Here is a 26,309-nt window from a genome sequence, read left to right as displayed (position 1 = left end):
ATGGGATATTTTATAGTTGGATATATTGCCTGCCATCTTTAGACTGCACTCTTGTTCCTGGAGCCATGTATAAACATCTCTTATCCTGAGTATTCTGCTGCTGTCACAAAGTTAGTGGCTTCCTGGTGGAGCATATGTTGCCCATATGGGCTGCTCTACATGCTACTTCCCCTCCAGTCATTCCTATCAACTGTGTTGTGGATCTGAGAGTTTTAGGTTCCAACACTGGATTACCTACATATGGCTGAAAAGTAGCCTTTATTTCTTTAGCCACTACAATTATTTTGGTTCAGCTGTTGAAAGTGTTTAGAATAAGTTGTATTTAGAAATAAATTTATCGCACTCAGCATTGTACAGAACATTAGCCTAGTGAGCATTGGGTTGGTGGTGTTTGTTTTCCCAGAGCAGGGAGGTTTGCTCTGTGCTCTTGGCAGCTGACAGAAGGGCTGGAAGAGCTGCCAGGTGTCTCTGTGAGGAGCAGAGGAAGGTCTCACACCAGCACTCCCCTCCTGCCCTCCGTGTGCGCAAGCCCCGCGCCGCACGGTGAGCTGGGGCGGCACTGGAGCCTGTGAGCAAAGGAGCAGCCAGGCTGGCTCCTGTCCCACAGCCCAGGGCTGGCACAGACTCTGTCACCAGTGCCGGCCCAAGGAAGGGACAGCCAGGGCACAGGCTGAAATGGGAGCTCAGCTGGATGCTGAATCCACCCAGGGCAACAAAAGGATAGGAAACAAGGAAAATGAACTGATGGAAAGGATGCATGTTGAAAACCCCGAGTTGGGATTGATGCAAAGACAGTGATAACAGTGGGGAATAACAAAGAGGTTTCTACAGTAGTAACAAAACATAAATTAATAACTGCCTGAGCAGTTTGTACTACAAGACTCTGAGATAATTCACTAACATAATAAAATCAATGACATGCTGGAGTTCTGTAGCCAAATATTTCTTGGGCAAAACAGACTAGTAAAACACAGCAGCAAAGGGCCATCTGCTAACATGAAACACTATATTAAAACCTTTCCTATTACCATTAGCACGTGTGCATGCATGTAAAATGGGGTCCTGTAAATCTTTAAAAAGGAAAAAAAAAGAGTAATACTATTTGTATCTAGTGTAAAAGCTATTAAAATACAATCATTCCAAAAATATTTTGCAATTCCCCTTGTTGATACATATATTTCTGATTGTGTGGGATATTTTTAAGTGCGAGAATTAAATCCTTTTTCCGAAAGGTAGAAATCACCAGTGGAAAGGATTCTTGAGAAAAGATTTAGCACTAAGCTCTGCTATTATTATGATGTTCAGCAATATGCTAACTTTTAGTCTTTGTTAGCAATGTAAGGGAAAAAAACCCCATTGCTGAGAGCCCACTCTGCAGAGAAAAAAACTTGTAAATGGAAAAGTGTGACACTGATCAGGAAAATCATAATTTTTATGTACTGGGCCACTCTGACTGAACTCATGCAAATTGTGTAAGGTTCTTCCCTACTCCCTCTGAAGTGGCCAGATGATTATGCACTGTGTGTATTACCTCTGCTTCATTGTCTTCCTTTTTCAGTTTCCTTGTTTTTGTTATACTGATAGGAATTTATTATTAATCTCAAATCATTAATCATAAAAACCTTTTATTTTGCCTGTGGTTGCACTGTAACTTGCCAGCCTTTGTACTGTTAACAAAGAAATAAACCTGAGATTTTTGACACTTGGTTGGTGGAGTCTGGATTTTCACCAGTTCCTAACTGTGGTCTGTTCCTGCTGCTGCATCCTGGAGCTGGATGATCATTGTTCAGTTCACTCTATTGCAGTGAAGAAAGAGCCTATCATTTTTTGTTCTCTCTGTGTTGCTTATACATCTTGTCTGGGAAGTTATGCAGCTTCTCATCTGTTGTCTTCTAGAAGAAAGATGCTTTTGGAAAGAAGCTATTTCCACTACCACAGATCTATTAAAACTGATTTCTCTATCTCAGGAAATGGCTCTTCAGTGACTAAGGAGTCTGAATTTTCCCCAGGAGCTGTGGTATTTTGATCAGCATCCTAAATTGCTGGAGAAAGTCTCTCTTCACTGAGCACTTTTTAGGATCTTTCATAGTAATACTACCCTGCTGTAGGAATAAAATGAGGGGTAGAAGCTGAAATAGAGACTGGTCCTTCTAAGCACTGTGTTATGTTAATAGGATGGGAGAAGATGGCAAATCTTAAATTTGGGTTCAGTGAATCTTTCCTGTGCAAAGGTGAATAAAACTGAGAATTATTTGTGCTGATGATAACACTTAAGGCTTAAAAATTAGGAAGCTATTTTTTTGTTTCCCCCTCACTATGTTTCAAAGTTTTCCCTCCCTAGGCAAATCTAATCAGCAGATGCCCCAACTCTATCAATAAAGAAAAAATAAATTGAATCCTGGTGCGTGTCCCCATGTGGACCAGGGAGAAGTGACCCATATTTATATCATTCATGTTTGTTACTTGTAGGATGTGTGTTCTGTAGCTACACTTTTTGATTTTAGCTCTCAGTTTTGTCTTCTTTCAAAGCACGGCTGATTGTTTCACCTCTTTCACCTGCACACACATCTTGTGTGGTTTCTGTGGCTTTTTCCTGCCTTTTCCTTCACCATATCTCTGCCCTAAATGCTTCTATGAAATCTTAGAAGGAAGGTATAACCTGAGATTTTCCAAAAAAGCCTGGGGAAAATATTAGGGAACTTAAAACTGATTACAATTGCTCGTGTATGTTGGATTTTGGGGGCTTTTGGAAAGTTTGTATTGACTCAATAGCTGAACTCCCAAATCTAACAGTTTCATTTGATTTAATTGTAAGATTAAGCTTTTTTTTTTCCAACATTTTTGTTTGTTTTCTTTTAGGGAGGCAGGGGTGAAAGAAATGGTGTAGGAAGAACTGTTTCCTTAAGCATTTCCCAATTTTAATTAATAAAATATGATCAGCTGATTTGTCACAATTTTTCAGTGTCTAAGGAAGAAGGGGATGGTGACGGGGACCTGTTTATGTTAGTTTGTAGAACGGGCAATTCTGTGTTTGTTTACCATGTTGTACAGTAAAGGTTATGAAAGCACCAAGCTGCCAAATACCATTATTCCAGTGCATTTGACAAATTAGGACAGTAGAAAGACAGTGTCTTGGGACTCATCTGTGATGGCAAATACTGGCTCAGTTTGATTATCTCAGGAGACCTTTAAATATCATAGAACAGGTGAAGTTGGAAGGGAGCACTGGAGACAACCTAGCGCAGCCTCCCTGCTCAAGCAGGATCTTCTGCAGCGCATCACTCAGAATTGTGTCCAGACAGCTTTTGAGTATCTCCAGAGAGGGAGAATCCACAACCCGTCTAGGAAATGCAGTCTAAGATTACTCACAAGACAGAGAAAGTTTCATTTCTTTTGATAACTTTGAAGTAATTTGTGGAATTTTTTTTTAACTTTTCTTATACCAGTTCATCAACATGGTACTTAAAAATGAAGGACTTCTGTCCTTGATAACCATATCCTTGTTAGTGCTCTAGGCAGCTTGATTTATATGAAATTAGCTCTGTTCTGATTCTGGGTTTACACTAAATGACTTCCAGGCTTTCCTGCCAACCTTAAATTCACTATGATTATGTTGGAACAACGGATGGTTACATGATTAGATTCAACTGATATTTCAAATTTCAAGTTCCAGGACTGCCAACATGACTGATTGCATGTGTGACTGCAGATTAGGTAATTAGTTTGTTAAAATCTGTTTGGAATTCATGCTTCATATATAGGTTTAGAAATGACAATTTGACTACTTTAAAGTAAAGGCAGTTTTTTCCAGTTGTTAACAACATCTGCTGCTGTTTTAAATCTGAACTCTAAACCAAATTTCTAAGATTTAGAATTTGTCACCTGAGTTGATTTCTTGTTGCCTATGGAGTGTTAGGATGCAGGGAGTTCGTTAACTTGTTGTTCTGCTTTTTTCAACACTAATATGTATCCTTTAGAGTCAATATGCTTGACCAAATTTATTAACCATCATCCTTTCCTTTCATTAATTAGAATACTAATTATCCTATTTCCCCCCTGAATTTCCTGCCAAGAAATCTGTGAAGCAGTCTTGCATAATAGATTTAATTGAAGTGTTTTGGTTAATAAGACAGATCTGAACATACTTGGTTCAACTTCTTGGTTCAGTTCTTTTCCAGGATTGCTTATTTTTTTTTAACTTTTCTCTTGAGATTCAGCTTCATCTGTATAAATGAGATCACCCTGTAGCAGCAAAGAGCAAATCTTGGGTTTCCATCAGTTATTTAGCTGCCTGGTTTTATAGCAGCAAGTAGTATGCAATGAGCATTCTGAACCTCATCCTCACTGAGGTAATAGGATTTTGGGACTGTCAGCCCTCTGTCTCAACAAGTGCTCTGTCTGTAGAACTAGAGTTGTGTCTATTGACTGGATTTTCCCTGACCTAATTAAACTATCTGCTACTTTCATACTAATTTGTTCTGGTTTTAATCAAGCAGTTTAATTGTCTACAGTCAACAGCTGAATTTTTCGCTGGGGCAGTGGGGTACCTCAGTATGGAAACTGTCTTTTGGAGAGTTACCTGACATGCAGGGAGGACATATGTGCATGCATCTGTCTTTATAAAGATGAATGTCATATGAGAAAAATATTTTGTGATGATTTTTGTGACATCAGACAGTCTGACACTAATGTGTATAGGTGTATGGGAGGCATGTCAAGGTGGGAACTTTAATTCTAGTTTCTTTTGAGTTCTTGGTTTTTGCAAATTGAATGGGTAGTTTAAACACAACTTATACAGTATACAGTTCATTATATTTTAACTAATAAGTGCATGTTCCATTGTCACTCCATTTTAAACCTCAGAACAAGAATTCATGTTCTTGAGAAAATGTTATGAACTTCCTGCAAATGTCTGTTAGTACAGGAGAGTTGGGCTAGCAGTGGTATTAATATATTGACTGTACTTGTCAATACAGTCAAGCCTCTGTGCAGTCAAACCTCTTGATACAGACACTTTTTTACTTTTAACATGGGAAACCAGGAGACTTTCAGATAGATAGATAGATCTGTGAATCTAAACAAAGCTGCAGGGACAGCACCAAGTAAGTCTAGGGGGTTGATTTAACCTCAAGGATTTACTCTGCATGAGGTCAAGATTTAGAGCTTCTATTGGATACTGCATGCATCTTATCTAAGAGGACCGAATTTTAGGCAGTGAAAATTACAGATCATTACCAGCTTCTTTATTTATTTGTAGAAGTAGCAAATATTTACTGAAATGAGACAAAGCTAAATTGGATATGTTATTTTATGAAAAGAGCTAAATCCTGGAATCCTGACAGCTTAGAATCTAGCTAGTGGGCATTAGGGGTTTTTTTCCCCAAAATCCAACATACACCAGTGAGTGTTTTAAATAGGTGTAATTCAGCTTTATTGGAGAGCATTTTGGCTACAAATCATAGAAATACTCAATTGCTTGATCTAGTGCAATGTGGTTTTTTTTTTCTTTCTTTCCTTTCCAGTGAAAAATATCAGATGCTGAGGAGAAAAACAGAAAAGAAGGGAAAAATAACACAAAAGCTCTTAACAAAACCAACACACCAAACTAAAACCTTGTGTATGCACTTCCAAATAATGGTACCTCTTTATCTAGCTTCTCTCTCCAAGCCAAAGTTAAGCAATCCCCTGAACTTAGAGACTTATTTTCCTCATTAGTATTCAAATTGTTGCTTTTGGGGTTGATGATGTTGTGGAAGTGGTAGTTACTGATAAACAGCTTTCAAATGGTAAGGGGCTGTAATATCTTGCTGGTGCTTTTGCTTTTTGACTTCTTTCCATTCTGCAAGTTTGTTATGAATTTGGGTGTGTTGTGCTCACATGCATTGCTGAGCTCAGAGGGCCTTTCTGAGGCAAGTATTGCTGCCTCTGCCACTTGTTTTCACTCTGGCAAGGCAGCAGAAGCCAGTGCTGTCAGCTGGTCACCTTCTGGACGCACTGCTGTTGTGCACATGGAGCTCAGCTAGCTGAGACAGTGTTTTAAAATGCAAAAATATACCATTTTGTAGGAGGGCTATTTATTTCTGCTCTCCATATCACTGCAGTCTTCTTACTACTCACCTATCTTTGTTCTTCTGTTAAAATTAGTATCCATTGTGCTGTCACAGACCTGGCTGGACTTGTGTGAGGAAATACTTTCTTCTTTCTCATCTTTCATGAATAAATTCTGCCAGTGTTGACATATTTGGGATATACTGTTCTGTTGTGGGTGCTGGAAAGTCTTGTTCACAATGGATAGATGGATGTTTGACCTTTGAAGTCAGGGAGAAACTCAATAGGAGTGCAGTGGAACAGAATAAAGACAAATGTCATGAGGCAGAACTCTGATAGGGATGGGAAGGAGTGGGAAGGATCATTTTAGGGTGGAAAGTCATTTCAAGGGAACTAGAAGATTCTCATCAGTACTCTTTTAATATTTTCTTCAGCACAGCTGGAAGATCCAGTTGCTTCATAAGAAGCTTGCCTGCTGTCCTGTTGTGCTCAGCCTCTGAGTTAAAACTCACTTGGACCATACCGTTCAAGAACTCACACTCCTCCTTCCTACACTTTCTTGCAGAACAAGTGGAGAAGGCGATAAGGAGTTACATATTGATGAACCAGAAAAAAAATCAGTATACAGAGTCTTGGCAGACATTTCTTACCATAGTTGACATAGCTAACTGTGCAGCAGATGTATGACTAAAAGTAATTTGTGGTTGTGAACATGCTCAGTTTCTTTGGTCAGGATGACACATTTCAGTTGTGTATACACAGTATCGAGTAAACCATGCTCTGTTTTCAGTGAAAGAGTCCATATGAAAATTTTTAAGGAAACTGATGCTCAAAAATACTGGAAAAATGTATCTACCTGTTTATCTGGCCCATAGAAGCAGAATATGAAACTTAAATTCTTCAAAAATAAGTAAAAATTTAACACCTAATGCCATCGTGTCTAGTGATAAAATCGTGTTATGTAAGGCTGGGTCTTACAGCCATCTTAATCATTAGGGAGCCTTTCCTTCAGTTCCTTTTCTGTTTGCATGTAATTAATTATGAATAAGAAAATAAATAATAATAATTAAAAAATAAAAAATAAGAAATTAATAAAATTATTAAAATAAATAGGAATATTCTAGAGTCACTGAAACCTGGAAATTCCATATTTATCAGTTAACGCAATTAAGTCATCTATAGATGTATCTGTGCTGCAGATCAGGCAATAACTGGTGTTTTCAGACATGCTTTGACATTTGCTCCCTGGATCTGACTCTAGCAGATATAGGAGATTCATCATGTTTTGTGGATTTTTTTCTTCTCTGGGTTATTCTGAAGGAATAACTAGCTGTGTCTAAATACCTTGCTTATACTTTTTGCTTTTAGTCTTAAGTTTGGATTTCAGCTTAATTAACTCTGAATTTGAGCTATTTCTAAGGCACAGTTCTGGAGGGTGACTGCAGCCTGTAAACTAAAGACTTTTTTCTGGCACATATAACTTCAATGTACTGTGACTCTTTCTACTTTCAAAATATCATTGAATTACTTTGCACAGAGAAAAAGCACAGTATCAGAAATCATTTTCTGGTATAGGCAGGAAAGATGAGATTACAGAATCAATGTATGCACTTTCAAGGACCTTAGCACAGCATCTTCTGTCTGTGATGCCTTGAATGTGACTTCCACATTTTCTGCTATTAGCAGCATAGTCTGGAGATGAGGGAACTTTTAAAAATGCAGAGATGTTTGCAAGGCAAGCTATCCAGAGCAATGTGCAATATCTCTCTCAGACAACTAAGTACTTAAGGGTGGTGCTTTTTTTTTTTTGATTAGGCAAGTGTTCCTGTTTTTACCAATCATATGTGCAGAAGACACATCTAACCATTGCCTTATGTGCCTTCCTCTTTTCTGACAGATATCTTCCAGAGGGTTTTTTGTTTTTTTTATGAGTAACTTTGCTATTGATATGTACAGAAATAATGAAAAATGGTCTCAAAAGCAGTTTTCTGGCAGCTTTTAAAGAGGTGGGGTCAGTGGAACAGGAGAAATGGAGATTCTTCTGAGAGATGGACAGCAAAAGGCTAAGATGCAGAAGTTGTGAATTGCAACAAAGGAAACTCCAGCTGGATATCAGGAAATTTAGTTCTGATGGTGAATGTGGTTAAGCACTGGAAGAAGTTGCTCAGAGATTTTGCAGAATTTGTGTTACTGCAGGCGGGCAGGCCTGGACTGGCCAAGGCCCTTAGCATTGTAGTAGTTTCAATAAAGCAACTTTGATTGCTGACTGTGCTTTGAATAGGAGTTTGGACTGTATATTCTCTATGTATCCCAGCCATCCTACATTTTTCTTTGATTTTTGTGCATAAGAAGTGCTCAAATTATGTGTACTTTCATAGCATGCTTGATTCTTCCAAGAAATTTTGGATTGATTCATTTGGACATATGTGTACCAGCTGTATGGTGTATACAGACGTGTCTCAAAAGCATGGGACACACTGAGCTTTGGTGACATTGCCCAAAACCAAGAAACTGTTAGGAAAATTGTGGAAAGAACTATGCTTAGGGAGGGTTGGGGAAGCTTACTTGGTGACATGATTTAGAGGTGTGAGCTGACTGTAGCAATGTCACACACCCCTGTGCTGGAACATACAAGCTCTTGGCACAGCTGGAGTTGTAAACGTGCTGCTAATACTGGAAATGGTGTTGGGAATAATCCTGTACTGTGAGAGCTACTCATCTCATGGTGGCAGAGTTGACTTTTGGTAATGTCAGACTACCCCTCCCTAGTTAATCCCTGCCTGTTTCCTCGTGTATTAATTCATTAAATTCACTGGGTGCAATTTAACCTAATTACTATATATTGTCATTTAAATATACCGTATTTGCTTCTTGTGAAGTAATTGTAACCGGGTAGGAAACTACATGGGTTTTGGGCATTCTTTTAGAAGATATTCTTAAAGAATAAAGAGCAAAAGCTATACCTCTGGAAGAGCTGAGATAGGTCATGGGTTGGTTTATTTGTGATCTTTAATAAACCCTTGAAGGTTTAAATTTTTGCTTAATAGCTTAGCATTCTGGAGGCAAAAACAGTGTTTAGTTAAACCAGCAGTTTTAGCTGTTTATAGTCAACTGTGCAATTTTTGTATGTCTGTGCTTGCTTGTTTTCATAATCTCTCTCTGCTCTTTTAACTAGAGAGAAAACAGTTAAAATTGTTATTTCATTCTTCCCCCTGCTACTCCCCTTGTCAAGGGCAAAAGCACTCCTTGTGAGGGTGGCAAAATAGGAAGATTTGTCAAAGATTAGGGCAATAAAATGTGTATGGAATCCCCTTTTCACTCTTTGTGATCGAGTGTTTGGACTTTGGGAATAAAGAGGGATGATGGCTGTAGGATATGTACTTTCTTACTTACCTTCCTATATTTCTTGGACACCTAATTTTTATGTGTTAGGACAGTAGCAGCTTGAGGGAGTGCAAGAACTCTTGGAACCTTAACCTGTGACATGTTAATCAAACACACCATACTGCAAATACCTGTCAGTGTAGAAGAAAAGGTAAATTGAAAAAAGTTCACTGGTTTTTCTATACTTCATAATTTGGGAATTGATTTCAAGAGAAAAAAATGAAAGTGTTCCCAGTAGATTTTTAATGCACATTCAGTAATAAATAATAGGAAACCTCATTTCCACTCACTTATCTGCAGCCCATCTCACTCTGAGGTCCACTCGCTGGTTGCTCTTGTACTCAGGTTTTTTTCATACAGCTCTTTGCTCCCTCTTTTCTTCTTTATTGCACACTTTGTTAAAGTCTGGGACAGGACATTGCCTCTTGGTGCTTGTGTCACACTGAGCTTTGTCCTTGAGTTGCAGTTGGCCAGTTCCAATCCCAGAAACCCTGGAGAATCTGATAACTCAGACTTGGGCTGTTCACTCGTGGCTAACCAATTTTATTTGTGTATGTCTCTTTTCCCATCTGTTTCTTAACATTAAAACATAAATTGTTCTAGTGTAAATAGAAACTAAGCACAACATCTGATAAAGGAGTTATATTATCTTGTGTTAGGTTGTCAGTAGTGCAGGGGTTTCGTGAAGTGTAAAAACTGTTTGACAAACTCCATCCTCTCATTCATATCCTCAGACCAAGTTTTAAAACCAGTTCATCCTTTCACGTTGTTTACTGTGTACCTAAAATCCAAACAGTTTATTATCCAAGTAGTTACCAAACTCTATTCATGGTATTAATTTTCTAGACTCTGTTCCCTTGAATTCTGTTTTCTAAATAAAAGTTTGTTGAATTCTAATAATGCTTCTCACCAGTAGATTCCCTGTAACTGTGTGGTGCGTTTCCTTATCTGTTTTTTTTAGCTAGCTCCTATTCAGAATTGTAAGACTTCTACAATATTTTTTCAATCTTGATCTATTTTTTTTACACTGCACCGAGTTTAACTAATGCATGTATCCCAAAATACTATGTCAATCCAGTTCCCTTTCAAACCTTAATGAACAATCTGTGACAAGTTAATTAGGGATATTTATAACAATTCCAGACTTAGTGATATACTTATCTGAAAAAAGTTATTAGATGCTGTGTTGTCCTCTGAACATAGAAATGATCTTGTTTGGGTTAAAATTTGGAGGTGGTAAAAATGAAATTTATCTATTCCTATGTCCTGCAATTCTAGAAAGAACCTTGGCACTGGTTTCAGTGATTTAATCTCTAGCAAGCATTTGAAGAGAGGAAAGGAACATGGATGGTCACTTTTTGCCTGATTTCCTGGGTTTGCTGGGGGTCAGCAAAATATTCTTACTATACCATGATTTCCACTTTTGGGTTACTTTATCAAGGTCAAAGGACCATTTTTTCTTCTGCTGGAATGCTAGTGACAAACTACTGAACTTGGCTCCAACTTGGCTCCCTCACTTAGATCTCTGGCCATCTGTCCCTGCTCCACCCAGGCTGCATCTGATGCTGCTGCCTTTTCTTTCTGATCTTGCGTGTTTTATCAAACCTGATTCCACAATGTGCCCTGGAAGTTATTGAAGTCTATATCAATGGTATAAAACTGTCAAATTTTCTGCCCTCTTCTCTTTCCAGCTGCATTCCCACAGTGTACTGCACTTTTATTTCCTTGCAGGGAAGCATGGATTCTTGATTTAAGAAAGGAATAGTGAGGTTTCACTGGCATGGGCTGTTTTGGCAAAAACCTGTGAACCTTACCATGAGTATAAAAACGAATATCTTTATAAAAAATTGATCATAGGTAAATCTTCAGATTCACATGTTTTTGTAATGGAAGAATTTTGTTTGAAGTAACTTCTTGCGTAATGTGACTGTTTGGGTTGATTTATTGGAGAATGTCTTGAAGCCTTTGTTCCCCATGATTTGACTTATGGAGGCTGTAAAAAAAGAGGAGAGAAATAATATTAATCCATATTATTATGTATTAATAATAATTAATGTGCAGGGTAAGAGTGAAGATCTTAAAGGTAGCATTACCATTGGATTTTCTTTGTTACTTTGCAAATAAAAAAAACCCAAAACTTTCCTGTAGAATGAGTTTTAGTAACAACCTTTATTTACTGTTGAGTTGAATATGCATGTATAGAGTAAACAAATCTGTAGTATTATACTGTACAACCTCATTGTTTGTTGTGATTCATTTGGTTTATTCATTGAGGAGGGAGCAAGTTATCAATACATCAGGCATGGTCCAGAGTCACGTTTCAGCTGGCAACACTCAGCTTTTGTTTTCAGTATTCTGTCCTGATTAGTATTCAGAGCATGGAGGAGAATGTGATGCAAGGGAATTGGTTTCTGTTTTACTGACTGACTCAGCCATTTAACTCTGCTCCCTCAAGGCATCAAAGACTACAATAAAAGAAATGCATTTTGCCAATAACTTCCTATGGAAATAAGTGCAGCTTAATAACTTTTTAAATTAGTACTAACATTATTGCAGAGTGAAAAACTCCTTAATTAACCTTGGGTTTTTTTTTTGTTTCCTTTTAAGACTGTATTAGTGATACTGAAATCTTATGTTAATCTAACCTCTGATTTATAATTGAAGACAAGATTTTTTTTTTCTTTTAATTGAAATTTCAATTGGAAGGTGGTTTCTTCCTTGTGGGAAGCAGAATTTTCTATGATTTTTTCCTCCTTATTTTTAAGTAGGATAAGTGATAAGGTTAAGGCCAGACTTCTCCAGACTTTTATGCTCTATTTTTACAGAATTAAATTTATCTCAGTGCTGTATTGTGCATTGCAATGTGTCTGATGGTTGCATTGAAGGGCTGATGAGAAATGAGGTACTGGGATACAACTCTAAAGGACATAAATTCTTTAGTTAAACACTGTATTGAACACTTAATTTAAAAAAATCTAATATAAGTATATTAGAAACCTAAACCCCAAAATTTCTCCATTAATTGGTTTAGAAAAATGCATCTGTGTAAATCTAGTGACATGACTGAATTATAGCTTAACTGTCTACCTTCTTTTCATGGCAAAGAAAGGAACAGATATTTGCAGTGGTGAATAATTATGTTTTTGGAAGATAGTGATACTGGGCTTAGGTAGAAATTGAGAAAATAGCTCAAGCATAAGCAGCCTGTGTTGAATGTAGGAAAATTTGGATCACAGAGATTTTGTAGGGCGAATAAAAAATTCTGCCTGGAAGGCCTGAGCTGAAGATGATTTCCATTTCTAGTCCTGATGGAGAAGTGCAGTGTTTCTCCATCAGCAGTGGGAGAAGGAAGGAAAGGAATTGTACATGGACAACACTGAATATCTGAGGAGGGGCACTGGACCCAAGTTGACACCTGGGCACCCTGGGAGAGATACCAGAATGACACCAGTCCCTTTTTCCAAGTTAAACCTGAGATGAGGGAAGAAGCAAAGGGACCTGTGGGTGCTCTGCTTAGGTAAGCCTGTTGAATGAGATCCACTTATGCATGTGAGCTGCAATGAATACAAAGATGAAATCTTTAGGATTCTCTCTGAAGCGTCTGTGAGGAAAGAAGATACAAAAAGAGAAAATTTATGAAACCTGAAAGACTGCAAAAGTTTGAAAACCCTAGAGAAATGAGGAAGACAAAGATACAACATGGTTTATATTTGAAAGTAAATTATTGTAAATCTTGATGAAAGCTATTCTGATAACACCAGGGAATAGCTTATACAATTTGTGCAGTGTGGATGTGGAGATCTACATGGAGATGTCATGAATTATGTTGTTTCTGCTTCTATTTGAGTAATCTGTGTTCAGATGTTAAAAATACATTTTTATTCATGGGGTTGAGGGTTGGTTATTTTTAAGGGTGTTGTTCTGCCTTCTGCTGGAGCATACCTGACAGGAGCAGGAGGAGAGGGAATATAGGAAGCAGCATGCTAGAAGCTCTGTGTTCGCTGAAGGAGGTAGAAGTAAGGAAGGAGGGGAGAGAAGATGTGAAGACCCAGGGCTATTGCTAGGAAAGGGATGATTTTGAATGTCATAAATAGAAATGAATGGGTCATCAGAAAGCAGTAAGGGCAGACTGACCCCTGAGGAGACAAAGCTGGGATGCTGATGGGGGCCAGAGTCATGATCATGTCTGAAGACACTGGTCAAGGTCAGCCTCTGTCCAGTGGTCCTCTGTGAAGGCCATGGTGATGAGGCAGGTTGAAGACCAAGCCAGGGCAACTGGCTTGTGGGTGATGTTCAGGATGAGGACCAGGGAGGTGGGAGATGAGGTGCTGATGCATGTCTTGTAGCCACCACAGGGGCCAGAGAAAAGCAACTTTGAAGGTAAGAGGCTCAACCTGTCTGCTGCCCTTCACCACCATTCTGCAGTGATGGGGCTGATTTCTACCTCAGCCAGCCCATTATACAGCAGAGGGGATAAACACGGTTATTTTACTCAGAAATGTTAAAATACTGATATTGTCCATTATTCAAGTTCTCTCTTGTGCAAGCACATCTGTGCTGCAGACCAAATTAAAGCTTATCAGTTATGAAAATTTTGGTGGCCTGAATTGTGCATATCAGGTTGCAAAAAGACTTGGTGAGAAGCAAGGAGCATTTTCAGAAGGGAAGACAAAAATAACACTAGGAATGAGATTTGTAGGTTATAATTAGTAGGTGGTGTGATAGCAAATACTGTGGGTTCATTTCAAATGGTTAAGAAGAGGGAACTATTTAATTAAGTAGAAAAGGAAAATGAATCCAGAATCTTGATTATGAAAGAAAAAAGGCAGCAAATGGTTTCTTTTTAAAGTATGAAACTGCTTCCTCCCTCTGAGAAAACCCCACAGGAACAAGGATGAGATGGGAAAAATGTTCTGATAAACAGAAATAAGTTCTAAAATGTTTGGATGATATGAATACATACCATGCAGAAGAAATCACTTATAACAAAAGGCAGCGCTTGAAACAGGGTTAAAAGGCATCAAAAAAGGAGAAGGTTCTGAATCACTATCAGAAAAGCCTGACAATAAAATCTGTTAGCCACTGCTATAAGTTCCTATTTAACCATTGAGGATCCGGTTGCTTGCAATCTCTGAAACATAAGGTTTTTGTGATACTCAGGGTGGGAGGGTGTTTGTGCATTTCTCCTTTTAGGGGAGTTTTAATAAGGTGTCTTCTTGAGGCACTTAAATGCATAAAGATTGCCTGGCAAGATATAGCTTTGGATAGCATTATTGTACCAGTCTCTTGTGTGAAGTCTGACAGATTTATTTTGAGTGTGAAAACTGTACATTTAGATTTATGTACAGTGTTTTCCTTCTACACTTAAATGTTATAGCATACTGTTCTGAGATGAGCTCATTTTTCCAGAAAGCTGAGTAATTTTGTAAGAACTAATGCATTTACCCATTATTAAATCTGCTGTGGAAAAAATATTTACAGATGTTTGAGTGCTACTTTAAACTTTTTATAGACTAAAATAACACTTTGATGGAAGGGGACAATGTAGTCATGGATGGTATATGTACATACAACCAAAATGAAATGGTCTGTGGAATGCTCCATCTTGTGTTTCAGATACATGGTTCGGTATGACTAAATATGTAATTTGGATAGTATGTCTATGTATTTTGATATGGAAAGGATGTCTAGTGCACCCAGACATCTGAGAAAACATTTGATTGTAATGCTAAAGGATTGAATGTTACCTCTGCATCCCTTTTGGAAAGTTTTGGGTTTTTCAGCTTGATAATTCGAAACTAATCTTAGCTTGAGAATTCAAAATTAAGTGGAGTACTGCTTAAAGCTGCAATCAAGTTTCAAGATCTATATTGCTCTCCCCAGTAGTTTCAGCTGTCACAGACATGTTTTATGAAAAATCCTTTCCTTAGGATTTTTTCTCCTGAGAAGCTGGGAGGCCTCAGAAACAAAATGTGTAAACAGTAATTATCTGCCGCTGTGGAATGCAACAGGTGCATCTTTGATTGGTCCATGTTGGTTGTTTCTAATTAATGGCCAATCACAGCCTAGCTGTCTCGGACTGTCTCGGTCAGTCACAAGATTTTATTATCATTCCATTCTTCCCTTTGCTTTCAAGCCTTCTGGTGAGATCCTTTCTTCTATTCTTTTAGTATAGTTTTAATATAATATATATCATAAAATAATAAATCAGCCTTCTGAAACATGGAGTCAACATTCTCATCTCTTCCCTCTTCCTGGGACCCCTGTGAACACCACCACATTCAGCCATGTAAATTAAGCCTTGAGAACTTTCTGCAAACTGACCAGAAGGACTTTGATGATTTAGTATGGCTTCCTAATTCTGTGCATGTAAATAAATCCTTTTGTTCATTTTTTCAAATCCTTTCTCTCAGCTAGAATATTTGATTCGGGGAGATGTTCCTTTATACTTTAGTTTTTGAATGGTGGAGAATCTCCTACATATCCTGATGAGCAAGCCTAGTGGTGTATTAAGAATTTCCATTTGAGTGTATTAGATTGACTGCCAGCATTGAATAATCCTGTAGCAGTCATGGCTCTTTGATTTAAGAAGAATAAGATTTGTGGGGAAAAATAAAGTCCTTCTATTAGATTGGTCTTTATGACTGGTGGAGGTGGTAAAACAAAAGGGAGTTTTTGGTATGTGAGGTATTAAAATCTTTTTGCCATTAAAATGGCAAAAGCAAAAAGTTTCAGAGTTACTTAGGTTAGAGAATAGGTAATTTGTGGAAGGTGTACACTGTATTGGCAGGGGACATGATAAAACTTGTACTTATTTATTGGACGTTTCTCTGGTAGATTCTTAGAATGCAAAACAAAACTGAACTTTCATGGGTTCATGAGTACTGCAATCCTCTAGGTTAATGAAAAGTAGTTTCCAGAGAGAGTTCTGGGAGATGGGGCCATCAAGTCAGAAAGGGAGGAGCACTTTCATGGCAAGTTCTCTCTTTGTGTTGAAGGAACTTTTAAGTGCAGATTGGTTGCCGTGTGCAGTTGCTTAGTTTCATCCCTGTAGTCTTCATGAAGTTATCTGCTGTGCTGGTTCTAAGCCATATTGCATGCTGAGAAATAAATGTATTCAGGGACTTGGATGTATCTCTCATGGAGGATGTTTATTGTGATGGCTATGCACATGTTTGTTTTTATTGTTCAGATAGTTTCTAGATTTTGTTTGTTATAAATATATTCCTGAGGCTCCTAGAAAAGTAGGAGATGAGAATATTTGAAGGCTCCTCTTGTGAGGCTGGGAAAGGATTTCAAAGTAGATTTTTTTCCCACTGCAGGTTTCCAAGGTAGAAGAGTATATTACAAACAGAAGTGTACAAGATGAGATGATACCTGGATAGCTCCTTCAGAGTTGAAGTCCTCTTTCACAAGCAGGACTTGCCTGACAAAACTGAAGGTCACTTGGCTTAGCACAGTATTTACTTTTTTCATGTATTTTCTAATATTAAGAGTCCTTGAGCATCCTAGTTCTACCATACCATGGTTAAATTGGGTTGTGTATTGACATGTGTAAAGTATATATGTCCATATGGTGTGATTACTTAGCTGTTAAAGACCTTACAGGCCAGACTTTACCTCTGTTTCTTTAATTTCTTCTGTTTGTTAATCGATCAGAAAACCGGTCCCATCTACTCACCCAGGGGTCTAGTGGAAGGTTTGCTTCCCACAGTGCAGGGGTTGGGACTGAGTGATCCTGAAGGTCTCTTCCAGGCCTGACTTCTATGAAAGGCACTGGTAGCTGAGGTTCCCACTGTGGCCACACATCACTGTGTATTCCTACTGGGCATGGTTTTCGTGGTCACTGCATGAGTCATCACCGGTTTTCTTGGCTGGAAGCTTTGTTTGCATAGCTCTCAGGCATGACTGTTCTCCTTGTAACTCTGGCAATCTCAAGGAAGTAAGGCTGCAGTGCCCCTGTGTACCCTGCATGGGACATGGCCTCAAGGAGGCTGTCACAAGGGACAGCAGAACATAGCTGCCCTAGCTGTAGAGTTTTGGCAGCCACTCCAGAGGAGATCAGTGAAGCACAGCACAGAGGAAACAAATAGAGTATTAAAAATCTAGCTGATGATTGTCAGCTAAATTCTACAGCAAATCTCAGGTAGTAGGAGTAGGTACAAAGAAAATGATTGCAACTGTACTGACAACCTCATCTCAGTGGAGATAGCTTTTATTGGGGTGTGTTATTTACTGCCTTTAGGAAAAACACATAGCAGATTCTTTCTTTTCTAGCATGGCATAGTCTATAAAAGTTTGACTTTTTTTTTCAACAAGAAAGAAACCTATCATTGCTATGAGTGTGTTCTAAGCAGTTAAATTATCCTGTATTTATTTATATAATTTTACTCTTCTGCCAAAAAACTAGGAAAGTCTGATTTTTATTTCTTCTTTTCCCCAAAAAAATACTTGTTCCTCTTCATTATCAAAATACCTATTTTTCTCTTCTTCTCAGGTGCCAATCTGACCTTGCTGGAATCTGTCTCCAGTTGTATATTTTGGTGGTCAGTGAGATACACTTGAATGCCTTCACATAAATCAGGCTTTGCTTTGCTCAGTGCCTGGGATTTTTGTGCCATCACCTCTACTCGCCAAAGAAAACCAACCCTCAAAACCTCTGGTTCTTGTGAGATATTTTACAGTTCTGCCAAAGAATCTTGAATATGCTCCTCTGGACAATGAAAGCATTTAAAATTTCAGACTTAATGATGCATAAAATATTTATAACCAAAACACCCTGTAAGTGGAATTGACTGACCATTATGGTAATGGTAATGTTCTGGTTTGTAAACAAGCCAGTGAAAGGTAAATGCGGTGTTGTGCTTGTTAGATTATAAAGAATGATAAATGTGTTTGGTAGATGAATTGGCTGATTTTGGTAAGCTAATATTTGATGCTACAAGGCACTGAATTGTTACGCTAGGATTATGTACTCAGTGTAGTGTGCATGCAGTGACAGCAAACAGAATCCTTACAGACACTGTTTTACTTGGAATAACTTCAACTTTAAGAAAATCAAAGAACAGCCGAGGTTGCTAAGTGACAGCAAAATATTTATCCTTTTTTTAGAAAATCAAAAAAAAGGATAAGGTTTATGCAATGAGGAGTAGGGGACAGCATATATTGTGTGCCACCCACATGCTGTATAGGACCATTATTGCACATAATTAGGACCTGCATAATTCAGCACCGTAACCACTAAGCTATCACCTCTGCCTTATTACTGATATTTTGTAATACTGTTTATTTAGTCTTCTTCCTCAGAAGAAAATAATCCATTATAAAGGAATACTCTCTATCTCTGCTGTGAAATACAAATATTATCCTTTTGTAGACAGATACTGGAAGAGGAGGCAAGATGGGTGAGAGAGAGAGAGAAAACAGAGCAAGAATCACTGTTTATAACAGGCCATTTGCTTTGCAGGCTTATTCTCGTCACCAATGTGAGATGAAGCTCACTAAGAAGCAATGATGTGGCACAAGTGTTACGTTTTTCTGGAAAGAGAGGATAATGATGGGTCCAGCCTAAGGCTCCATGCCTTGTTCTTGGCTCTCACAGAGGAGCTGTGTGTGGCTTTCCAGTCTGGTCCTGTGGATAAAGCCCTCCCCACCACCACAGAGGGTGGTGGGAAGCTCTAATTACAGCAGAGTGGTGAAGCCTGGGGTGGCTCTTGAGTCTCACTCAGCAGCAGAGTGAGAGTTTTTTCAGGTGTCCTTAGAACCACTCCTACCATTCAAATGCTAAGGTTGATTTGGGGGGAGGAGAGCTGCTCTGTGATGGGCTGAGCATCAGTATTGCTTCCCAGCTGCATTGGGAGACCCTGCAGAGGAGACACAGGGAGGGAGTCACTGAGCTCAACATCCTTGAGCATGCTACTGTGGCAGTGGGATAAGCTAGTCCTTGACAGAAGACTTATTTTTTGGGTTTATATCTTATTTTTTCGGTTTCTTTGATTTTCCCCTTGACAAAGAGATTGTCAGGACAAGAAACAAAGTTATGTTCAAAGATATGTGTGAGAAGTTGACTGGAAAAAGATTTATTTGTACCTTCAGTTCTCTTAAATCGCCAGACGAAAATTTATCTCCTGACTGAATTGGAAGAGAGGGACAGCTGTTTGAGGGAGCCCTCATCAGGCTCTTTTTCCACTCTGCTCTCAAAAATTACAACTTTGACTAAAGTTTTTCAAAAATGACTGCTGCAATCAAAGACATTATACGAAATGGCATAATTTTGGAATAAAAATGTTTCTTATTTCTTGGAAGCGTTAGGGGACTTAGGTTTGGTGCTACAGACAGTACACATTGCAGCACTGAGGGTTCAGCAGGTGGCTCTGTGGCTGGCTCCTCCCTGCCCCTGTGTTTTTGCTGTCTGTGTAAGAAATATTTTATTCTACAGTGTGGGAGGGAGCACAGAACAAGCAGTGCTGTTGCTGGTGTTGAGGTCAGGGTTGGGGATGCTCTGGAGATGCTGTCCAGGAGCGGGTGGAGCCACAGCCCACAGTGTCCCGCGCCCGCCACAAGGTGGCGATGGCTCCGAGTGTCCCTGCCATGGCTCCGAGTGTCACTGCCATGGCTCCGAGTGTCACCGCAATGGCTCCGAGTGTCCCCGCCATGGCTCCGAGTGTCCCTGCCATGGCTCCTGAGTGTCCCCGCCATGGCTCCGAGTGTCACTGCCATGGCTCCTGAGTGTCCCCGCCATGGCTCCTGAGTGTCCCCGCCATGGCTCCGAGTGTCACCGCAATGGCTCCGAGTGTCCCCGCCATGGCTCCGAGTGTCCCTGCCATGGCTCCTGAGTGTCCCCGCCATGGCTCCGAGTGTCCCCGCCATGGCTCCGAGAGTCCCCGCCATGGCTCCCGAGTGTCCCCGCTGTGGCTCCGAGTGTCCCCGCCATGGCTCCCGAGTGTCCCCGCCATGTCTCCGAGTGTCACTGCCATGGCTCCGAGTGTCCCTGCCATGGCTCCAAGTGTCACCACAATGGCTCTGAGTGTCCCTGCCATGGCTCCGAGTGTCCCCGCCATGGCTCCGAGTGTCACTGCCATGGCTCCTGAGTGTCCCCGCCATGGCTCCTGAGTGTCCCCGCCATGGCTCCGAGTGTCCCCGCCATGGCTCCGAGTGTCACCGCAATGGCTCCGAGTGTCACCGCAATGGCTCCGAGTGTCCCCGCCATGGCTCCGAGTGTCCTTGCCATGGCTCCTGAGTGTCCCCGCCATGGCTCCGAGTGTCCCCGCCATGGCTCCGAGTGTCCCCGCCATGGCTCCCGAGTGTCCCCGCTGTGGCTCCGAGTGTCCCCACCATGGCTCCCGAGTGTCCCCGCCATGGCTCCGAGTGTCACAGCCATGGCTCCTGAGTGTCCCCGCCATGTCTCCGAGTGTCACTGCCATGGCTCCGAGTGTCCCTGCCATGGCTCCAAGTGTCACCACAATGGCTCTGAGTGTCCCTGCCATGGCTCCAAGTGTCACCACGATGGCTCCCGAGTGTCCCCGCCATGGCTCCGAGTGTCCCTGCCATGGCTCCAAGTGTCACCACAATGGCTCTGAGTGTCCCCGCCATGGCTCCAAGTGTCACCGCCATGGCTCCAAGTGTCACCACGATGGCTCCAAGTGTAACTGCCATAGCTCTGAGTGTCCCTGCCATGGCTCTGAGTGTCACTGCGATGGCTCCGAGTGTCACTCCCATGGCTCGAAATGTCAACACCATGGCTCTGAGTGTGCCTGCAATGGCTCCGAGAGTCACCACCATGGCTCCGAGTGTCACCGCACCCGGCCCGCTGCTCCACGGGGACAGCGGCAGTGCCAGCCTGGCTGGGGCCCACGCACTGTTATCCACCTGTTAAACATGTTGTTAACATTTCTAAAGTTTTCTCCGGGTGGTGGTCCTGTGAGTTATGTCTCTGCCAGCTGCTGTTGGCTGCATGCCATCAGGGCAGTAGTGAGTGCTCTGTGTACTTAGGCAGTGAGAAGCAGATGAAGATGCTCTTAGTGAAACATCAAGCACAGTGAAGCCACAGGTTTTTTTTTCCTTTTGTCTTTCAAAAAGAAATAAGCAGTATTAACTCTTAAAAATATTTTTTTACGATTATCGTATGTATGTCCTTCAAAAAGAAATAAGCAGTATTAACTCTTAAAAATAGTTTTTTTACGATTATAGTATGTATACGATGCGAAATATCAAAAGGAGTATACGAAAATCGTATTATTCTTAAAAATGCTTCATTTTTCCTTCGTTGGAGTTTATTATCTAAGGAAGTAAAACTTGTGACATTGGAATAACTCCCTAAACTTCAACATCTATTTGAAATGTGACTTCTTATAAAAATAGGATTTTAAATTCTGTGTAAAAACAATTTATTGAATTTGTTTAAAGGTATAAGTGGAGCTAAACCAGAAGTGTCTCTAGGTTTTCATACCCAGCTTTCACTTTAGAAGGGAAAGAGCAAACCTTTAAATTAATGCTCAAAGAGAAATATATCTGGATATATGACTTCCTTGAAATGTTAAGTGCAAGGTGAGAAAGTTTTTAGTGGTTAAATACTTGAGGCGCTTTTATGCTTTTATATTACTTTGGTTAAATTGCTACTGCAACTTGAAAAAGTTATTCTTACTTTAATTAAATAGCTCTTTGAGAAGTTCACGCTTAAATATTTTCATTGTTTGATAGCTTACTAAGGCTAGCAAATGTAAAGCGAAAAAAAAGTTACCTTTTTTGAAAGACACAGGTATGGAAGGGAATAAAACTTTTTATCTATTGTGTGACTCCAATAAAGAAAAACAAATCTGAGGGCAGTTAATCTTGTTTTCCCTTAAATTTGTCTTTACTTATCTTCAGTCATTTTTCAGAATGCAATCAGATCTGATATTCTGAGTTACTGGAATTTAGTTACAGTATACATTCTCCCATGAAGCAGCAGTAGTTGCTTATGAAGTATCACACAGAGTTATGACAACAGATTCTATAGTACTGAGAATGCGAAATCCAAAGAAGCAATACAAAACTGAAGCAGGGTAATGGAAAGCAGCAGAATCATTGAGGCTTTGCTGTGAACTTCTGGTGGTATTCCCAGTTTAGTTTACATTTGGAGGTACATATAGTAATGCATTTCTTTAATTTTATATTTCCTGATTGTGGTGCTTCCTACTAAAATTAAAATGTGGAAACAGAGGCACTGGCAGTGAAGATGAGACCTGACTGAAAGCCAAGGTCTGATGTGTTTGGATCTTGCAAACACATCAGAGCAGAGGAGAGGCTTGTGCCATTGAAAGGAAGTGCTGCTGTGAAGGATTTGAGCTCCATTATGGGAGCTCATTCCATGTTGACCAACTTCAAAGGTGGCTTAGGCTTTGACAGGTTGAGCTGCTTGGCAGTATCCAAGAGCTAATGTCCTGTACAAACACCTGTTTCTCTGCTTTTGATACTACAGCATTCCAAGACAATTAGTCTTTCTTCTTCTCTCCGCATTTCCAAGCTATTACTTTTACTGTTAGCTTTGTTTCATTTTAAGTGCTTCAGATTGAAGAGTGTTAATGAATTCATTAAAAATGACCAACATAAAAAAAGAGATGAGAGAGAATTCACTGTACACTCAATATTCTGACAAGTAAAAAAACCCAGAGGAGCTGTATGCTGTAGTAGACTACTATAAATTATTCTTTATCTTGACAGCTAACTGCCTTTCTATATATGACAGTACTTGGGACATGTTAAATAGACTTCAGATCATCCTTAGTACAAGTTGTAGCTTTTCATCTTTTCCATTGGAAATACTATTATTTCTTAGTTTTGCAGGAGAACTTTATTCTGTACATACAGATTTTGCACACAAATAAAAGTAATTTAAGAAATACACAGTAATCCTAAAATGCCACTCAAACCTTAGAAATTCTTACTACCTAAAGTAGTGAATATGGAAGCCATATATTAAATATTTTAAAGGCATTTCAGTTTGCTGAACTACGATGGTTAGAAATGAGAAAGTCAAAATTAAATTTATATTTCATTGCCTTATTCATAAGGTTTTTGTTTGGTGTGGGGGTAATAGAGAAGCAAATCACCTAAAGAATGAAGTCTGCAAGCATGAAAACACGTTTTCATAATTGCCTTGGCAGGAAGCCTGCATGCTCTCATGGCAGAGCTGTGAATATTCCAGGGGATGAAGGAGCTGCTCACTCAGCAGAGGGGCACTGTCCGTGTGGGTGCTCATCTCATTTCTGAGTCCCCAAAAAGAACGTGTGTATGCTGGGAAAAAAACCCTCAAAACATCCATAAATATTTGCATTTCTGGTATCTCAACTTGTCCAAAATATTTAGAAAATAAGAGAAGAATAGGAGGAATCAAATCAGTGGAATGAAGCTTGATTTCTGTTAGAAACAGCTATTAAATGTTGTGAAGATTCTGTGCAAGGAGTGGATTTTTGGCAGGCAGGTGGATAGGTGCTGTTTTGGGTGGATGTGCAGACACAATAGGAGTAATTCTCCCATTGATTTTTAATTAGCAGTGGTACAGGATGGGGTGTCAGTGTTAGGCTGCTGCTCTCAGGAGTTCATCCAGGAAATTTGTCCAAGTCACAGCAACCTCTGTTGAAGTTTGCTCGCCTCTACAGGAAGCCTTTTTTTCCACAGGGGTCTCCTGGGGCTTGTTCTGTATTGTTAATTGTTCTGTTAAATGAGGAAATGAATTATCCTCTATTTATGAATTTTTTTTCAGAGGCATAGTTTTTTGGCTTTGCATCACCACTGCCTACATTTCTTGGTTTTTTTTAGAGGATTTCTGATAGCCAGTATATAGATGGCTTCTATGCTGTTATTTTCTGTCAAAATAAAACAGTTTTCAGGTTTGTAATCAATTTGGAGAGTTTTGCAGAAAATTGTAAGATTTTTCAAAGAACCACATGAGTTTGCAAACTTAGCAAACTTTATGTGGAATGAAAATCTTCCTGTGATATTAAGAAAATAGAAGTTGTCCACAGTAGACCCATTATCAGGATAGCAGAGATTTTGCTAATTTGATAACAGTGTTGTAGCTTAGATGACTTACGTGTTGACATAAGAGACCTGAAAGCCTAAGGCCACCATATTTACTGTAGATGCCAAAAATCTTCAATAAGAAATTATTATGCCATTGGGGGCAGTCTTATTTGCTGCAGGTTAGTCATTAAAAAATATCACTTTCTTCCCTCTGGAAAAATATTTACATTTTCTGGCTGTACATTTGTTTGTTTGTTGGTTTGTTTGTTTGTTTTACTTAAGCAAAATACAAGAGGGATGAAAAACCTTTCTGTCAGTTGTGTTTGAAAATTTTTTAGTGTCAAAGTTCAAGAGCATGATGAGATATTCAAAAGTCTCACAGATTTGATAAGGAGAAATATCCTACTAAATAATTCAAGAGCTGATAGAAACCTTGGCAAAAAAAACTGTGTCTGGATCCCTGGAGAGCTTCCGAACTTTGCTTTTTCCCTTAAAATTAAACTTTGATAAAAATGGGTTCATTGCAAGGTTTAATTGTATAATGTGCTCTTTTAGGAGTTTGTTTTCAAAATGTACTCAGTTTTGATATGAAGTCCACCAAGTGTTACTGGGTGTCAGTCTTGGAGCCATTGTCTGCTCTTCCCTAAGATCCAGTTGTTTTATGTCATTCATAGTGTTGTAGCATCAGAGGCTAGAACTCCATTTTCTTCACAGTGCACATGCTTGTTGAAGCGCTCCAATGGTAGTGCTTAGTTTGCTCCAAGAAATGGAGGCATCGCAGTTGTTTATGTTCAGTTATTTGAAGGTTGAAAAGAAAATGATGTAGTTAAAGACAAGCTAAGAGCTGTTTTATTAGCTGCTCCTGCTGCCATGGAGAAGATCAATCATTATATTCAGCATGTGCATATGAAATACTGCACAGAAGTATCCATGCAGACCTACCTCTGGCATCCCAGGGACACCAGGGAAAGAGCAGAAGTTTCCTTGCATGCTGCCTGTGTGCTTCTCTGGGTGCCACAGCGTGGCTTGTCCAGCTGGGACTCCAAAGAGCTCCACTTTCCAGGGAGCCAGGTGGCCAGGGAGCCCCTGTCTTCTTTTCCTGTTCACAGGTTCCAAGTGTGTGCAGTGCTGTGTATTTTTACATGGAGACTAACTGCATTTGTTCTGTTCTCTCCCCTCTCCTTGTTTTTCTCTTGCACAGCTCAACAAGCAGCAGCTGCAGGTACTGAAGGAGCGTTTCCAGGCCTTTTTGAACGGGGAGACACAAATCGTAGCAGATGAAGCTTTTTGCAATGCTGTGAGGAGCTACTATGAGGTGAGCTGTGTGCTTTGTGCTCTCTGTTATGTTCACAGTATGCCTTTTAATGCAGGTACAAGAAAAGTAATTTTAAGTTTCAAAGGCTGTGAACTTCCAAACCTTCTAGAAACTATTTCCTCCTAAACCAGCTTTGCTGTTTTAGAAGTTGAAATCTACTGCCTGAGCACAAGAGAGAAACTGAACTGGAAAATATCCACCCTTTTTTAAGAAGGGGAAAAAAATTTGTAAGAGAAGATAAAATGAAAAACCCCTGGTGCTAAAAATCTTCCTGGCAGCACTTGATACCACTAGGCACTGCTATCTTTATCTCCATATGTCCAAGGTAGCTCTTTTAATCAGCACTTTGTAAGTTACCATCCTGAGAAATATGTCTTCAGATTTTTAGTTGCCATGCAGAAGGTTTTGGTGAAGACCTGCCTGTTGCCTTCCAAAAGAGCAGAAGGTTTCCATGCAGACAGGCCAGCTCTCACAATCTGCTGTGACCTCCCAGGCATGCTCAGTGCCTGCAGCCCCAGTGCAGATCTGTAGGTGAAGTTTTAATTGCCTAAGGACAGGT

The 26,309-nt window shown here is 39.7% G+C and overlaps 1 protein-coding gene across 4 annotated transcripts in view; it reads left to right on the top strand.

The window, feature by feature from the left end:
* Positions 1–26,309, top strand: part of CADPS2 (calcium dependent secretion activator 2) — a 285,197-nt gene that overhangs the window by 31,191 nt on the left and 227,697 nt on the right. For all 4 annotated transcript variants that reach the window (XM_066550639.1, XM_066550638.1, XM_066550637.1 and 1 more), the window contains exon 2: positions 25,637–25,750. In XM_066550639.1, coding sequence (XP_066406736.1) covers positions 25,637–25,750 — 114 coding nt within the window. The remainder of the gene's footprint in view (positions 1–25,636; positions 25,751–26,309) is intronic.

This window comes from Molothrus aeneus, chromosome 5, assembly GCF_037042795.1.
Source record: "Molothrus aeneus isolate 106 chromosome 5, BPBGC_Maene_1.0, whole genome shotgun sequence".
NCBI lineage: Eukaryota > Metazoa > Chordata > Aves > Passeriformes > Icteridae > Molothrus > Molothrus aeneus.
Note: the sequence above shows the minus strand (reverse complement) of the source record. Positions and strands in the feature narration are given on the sequence as shown.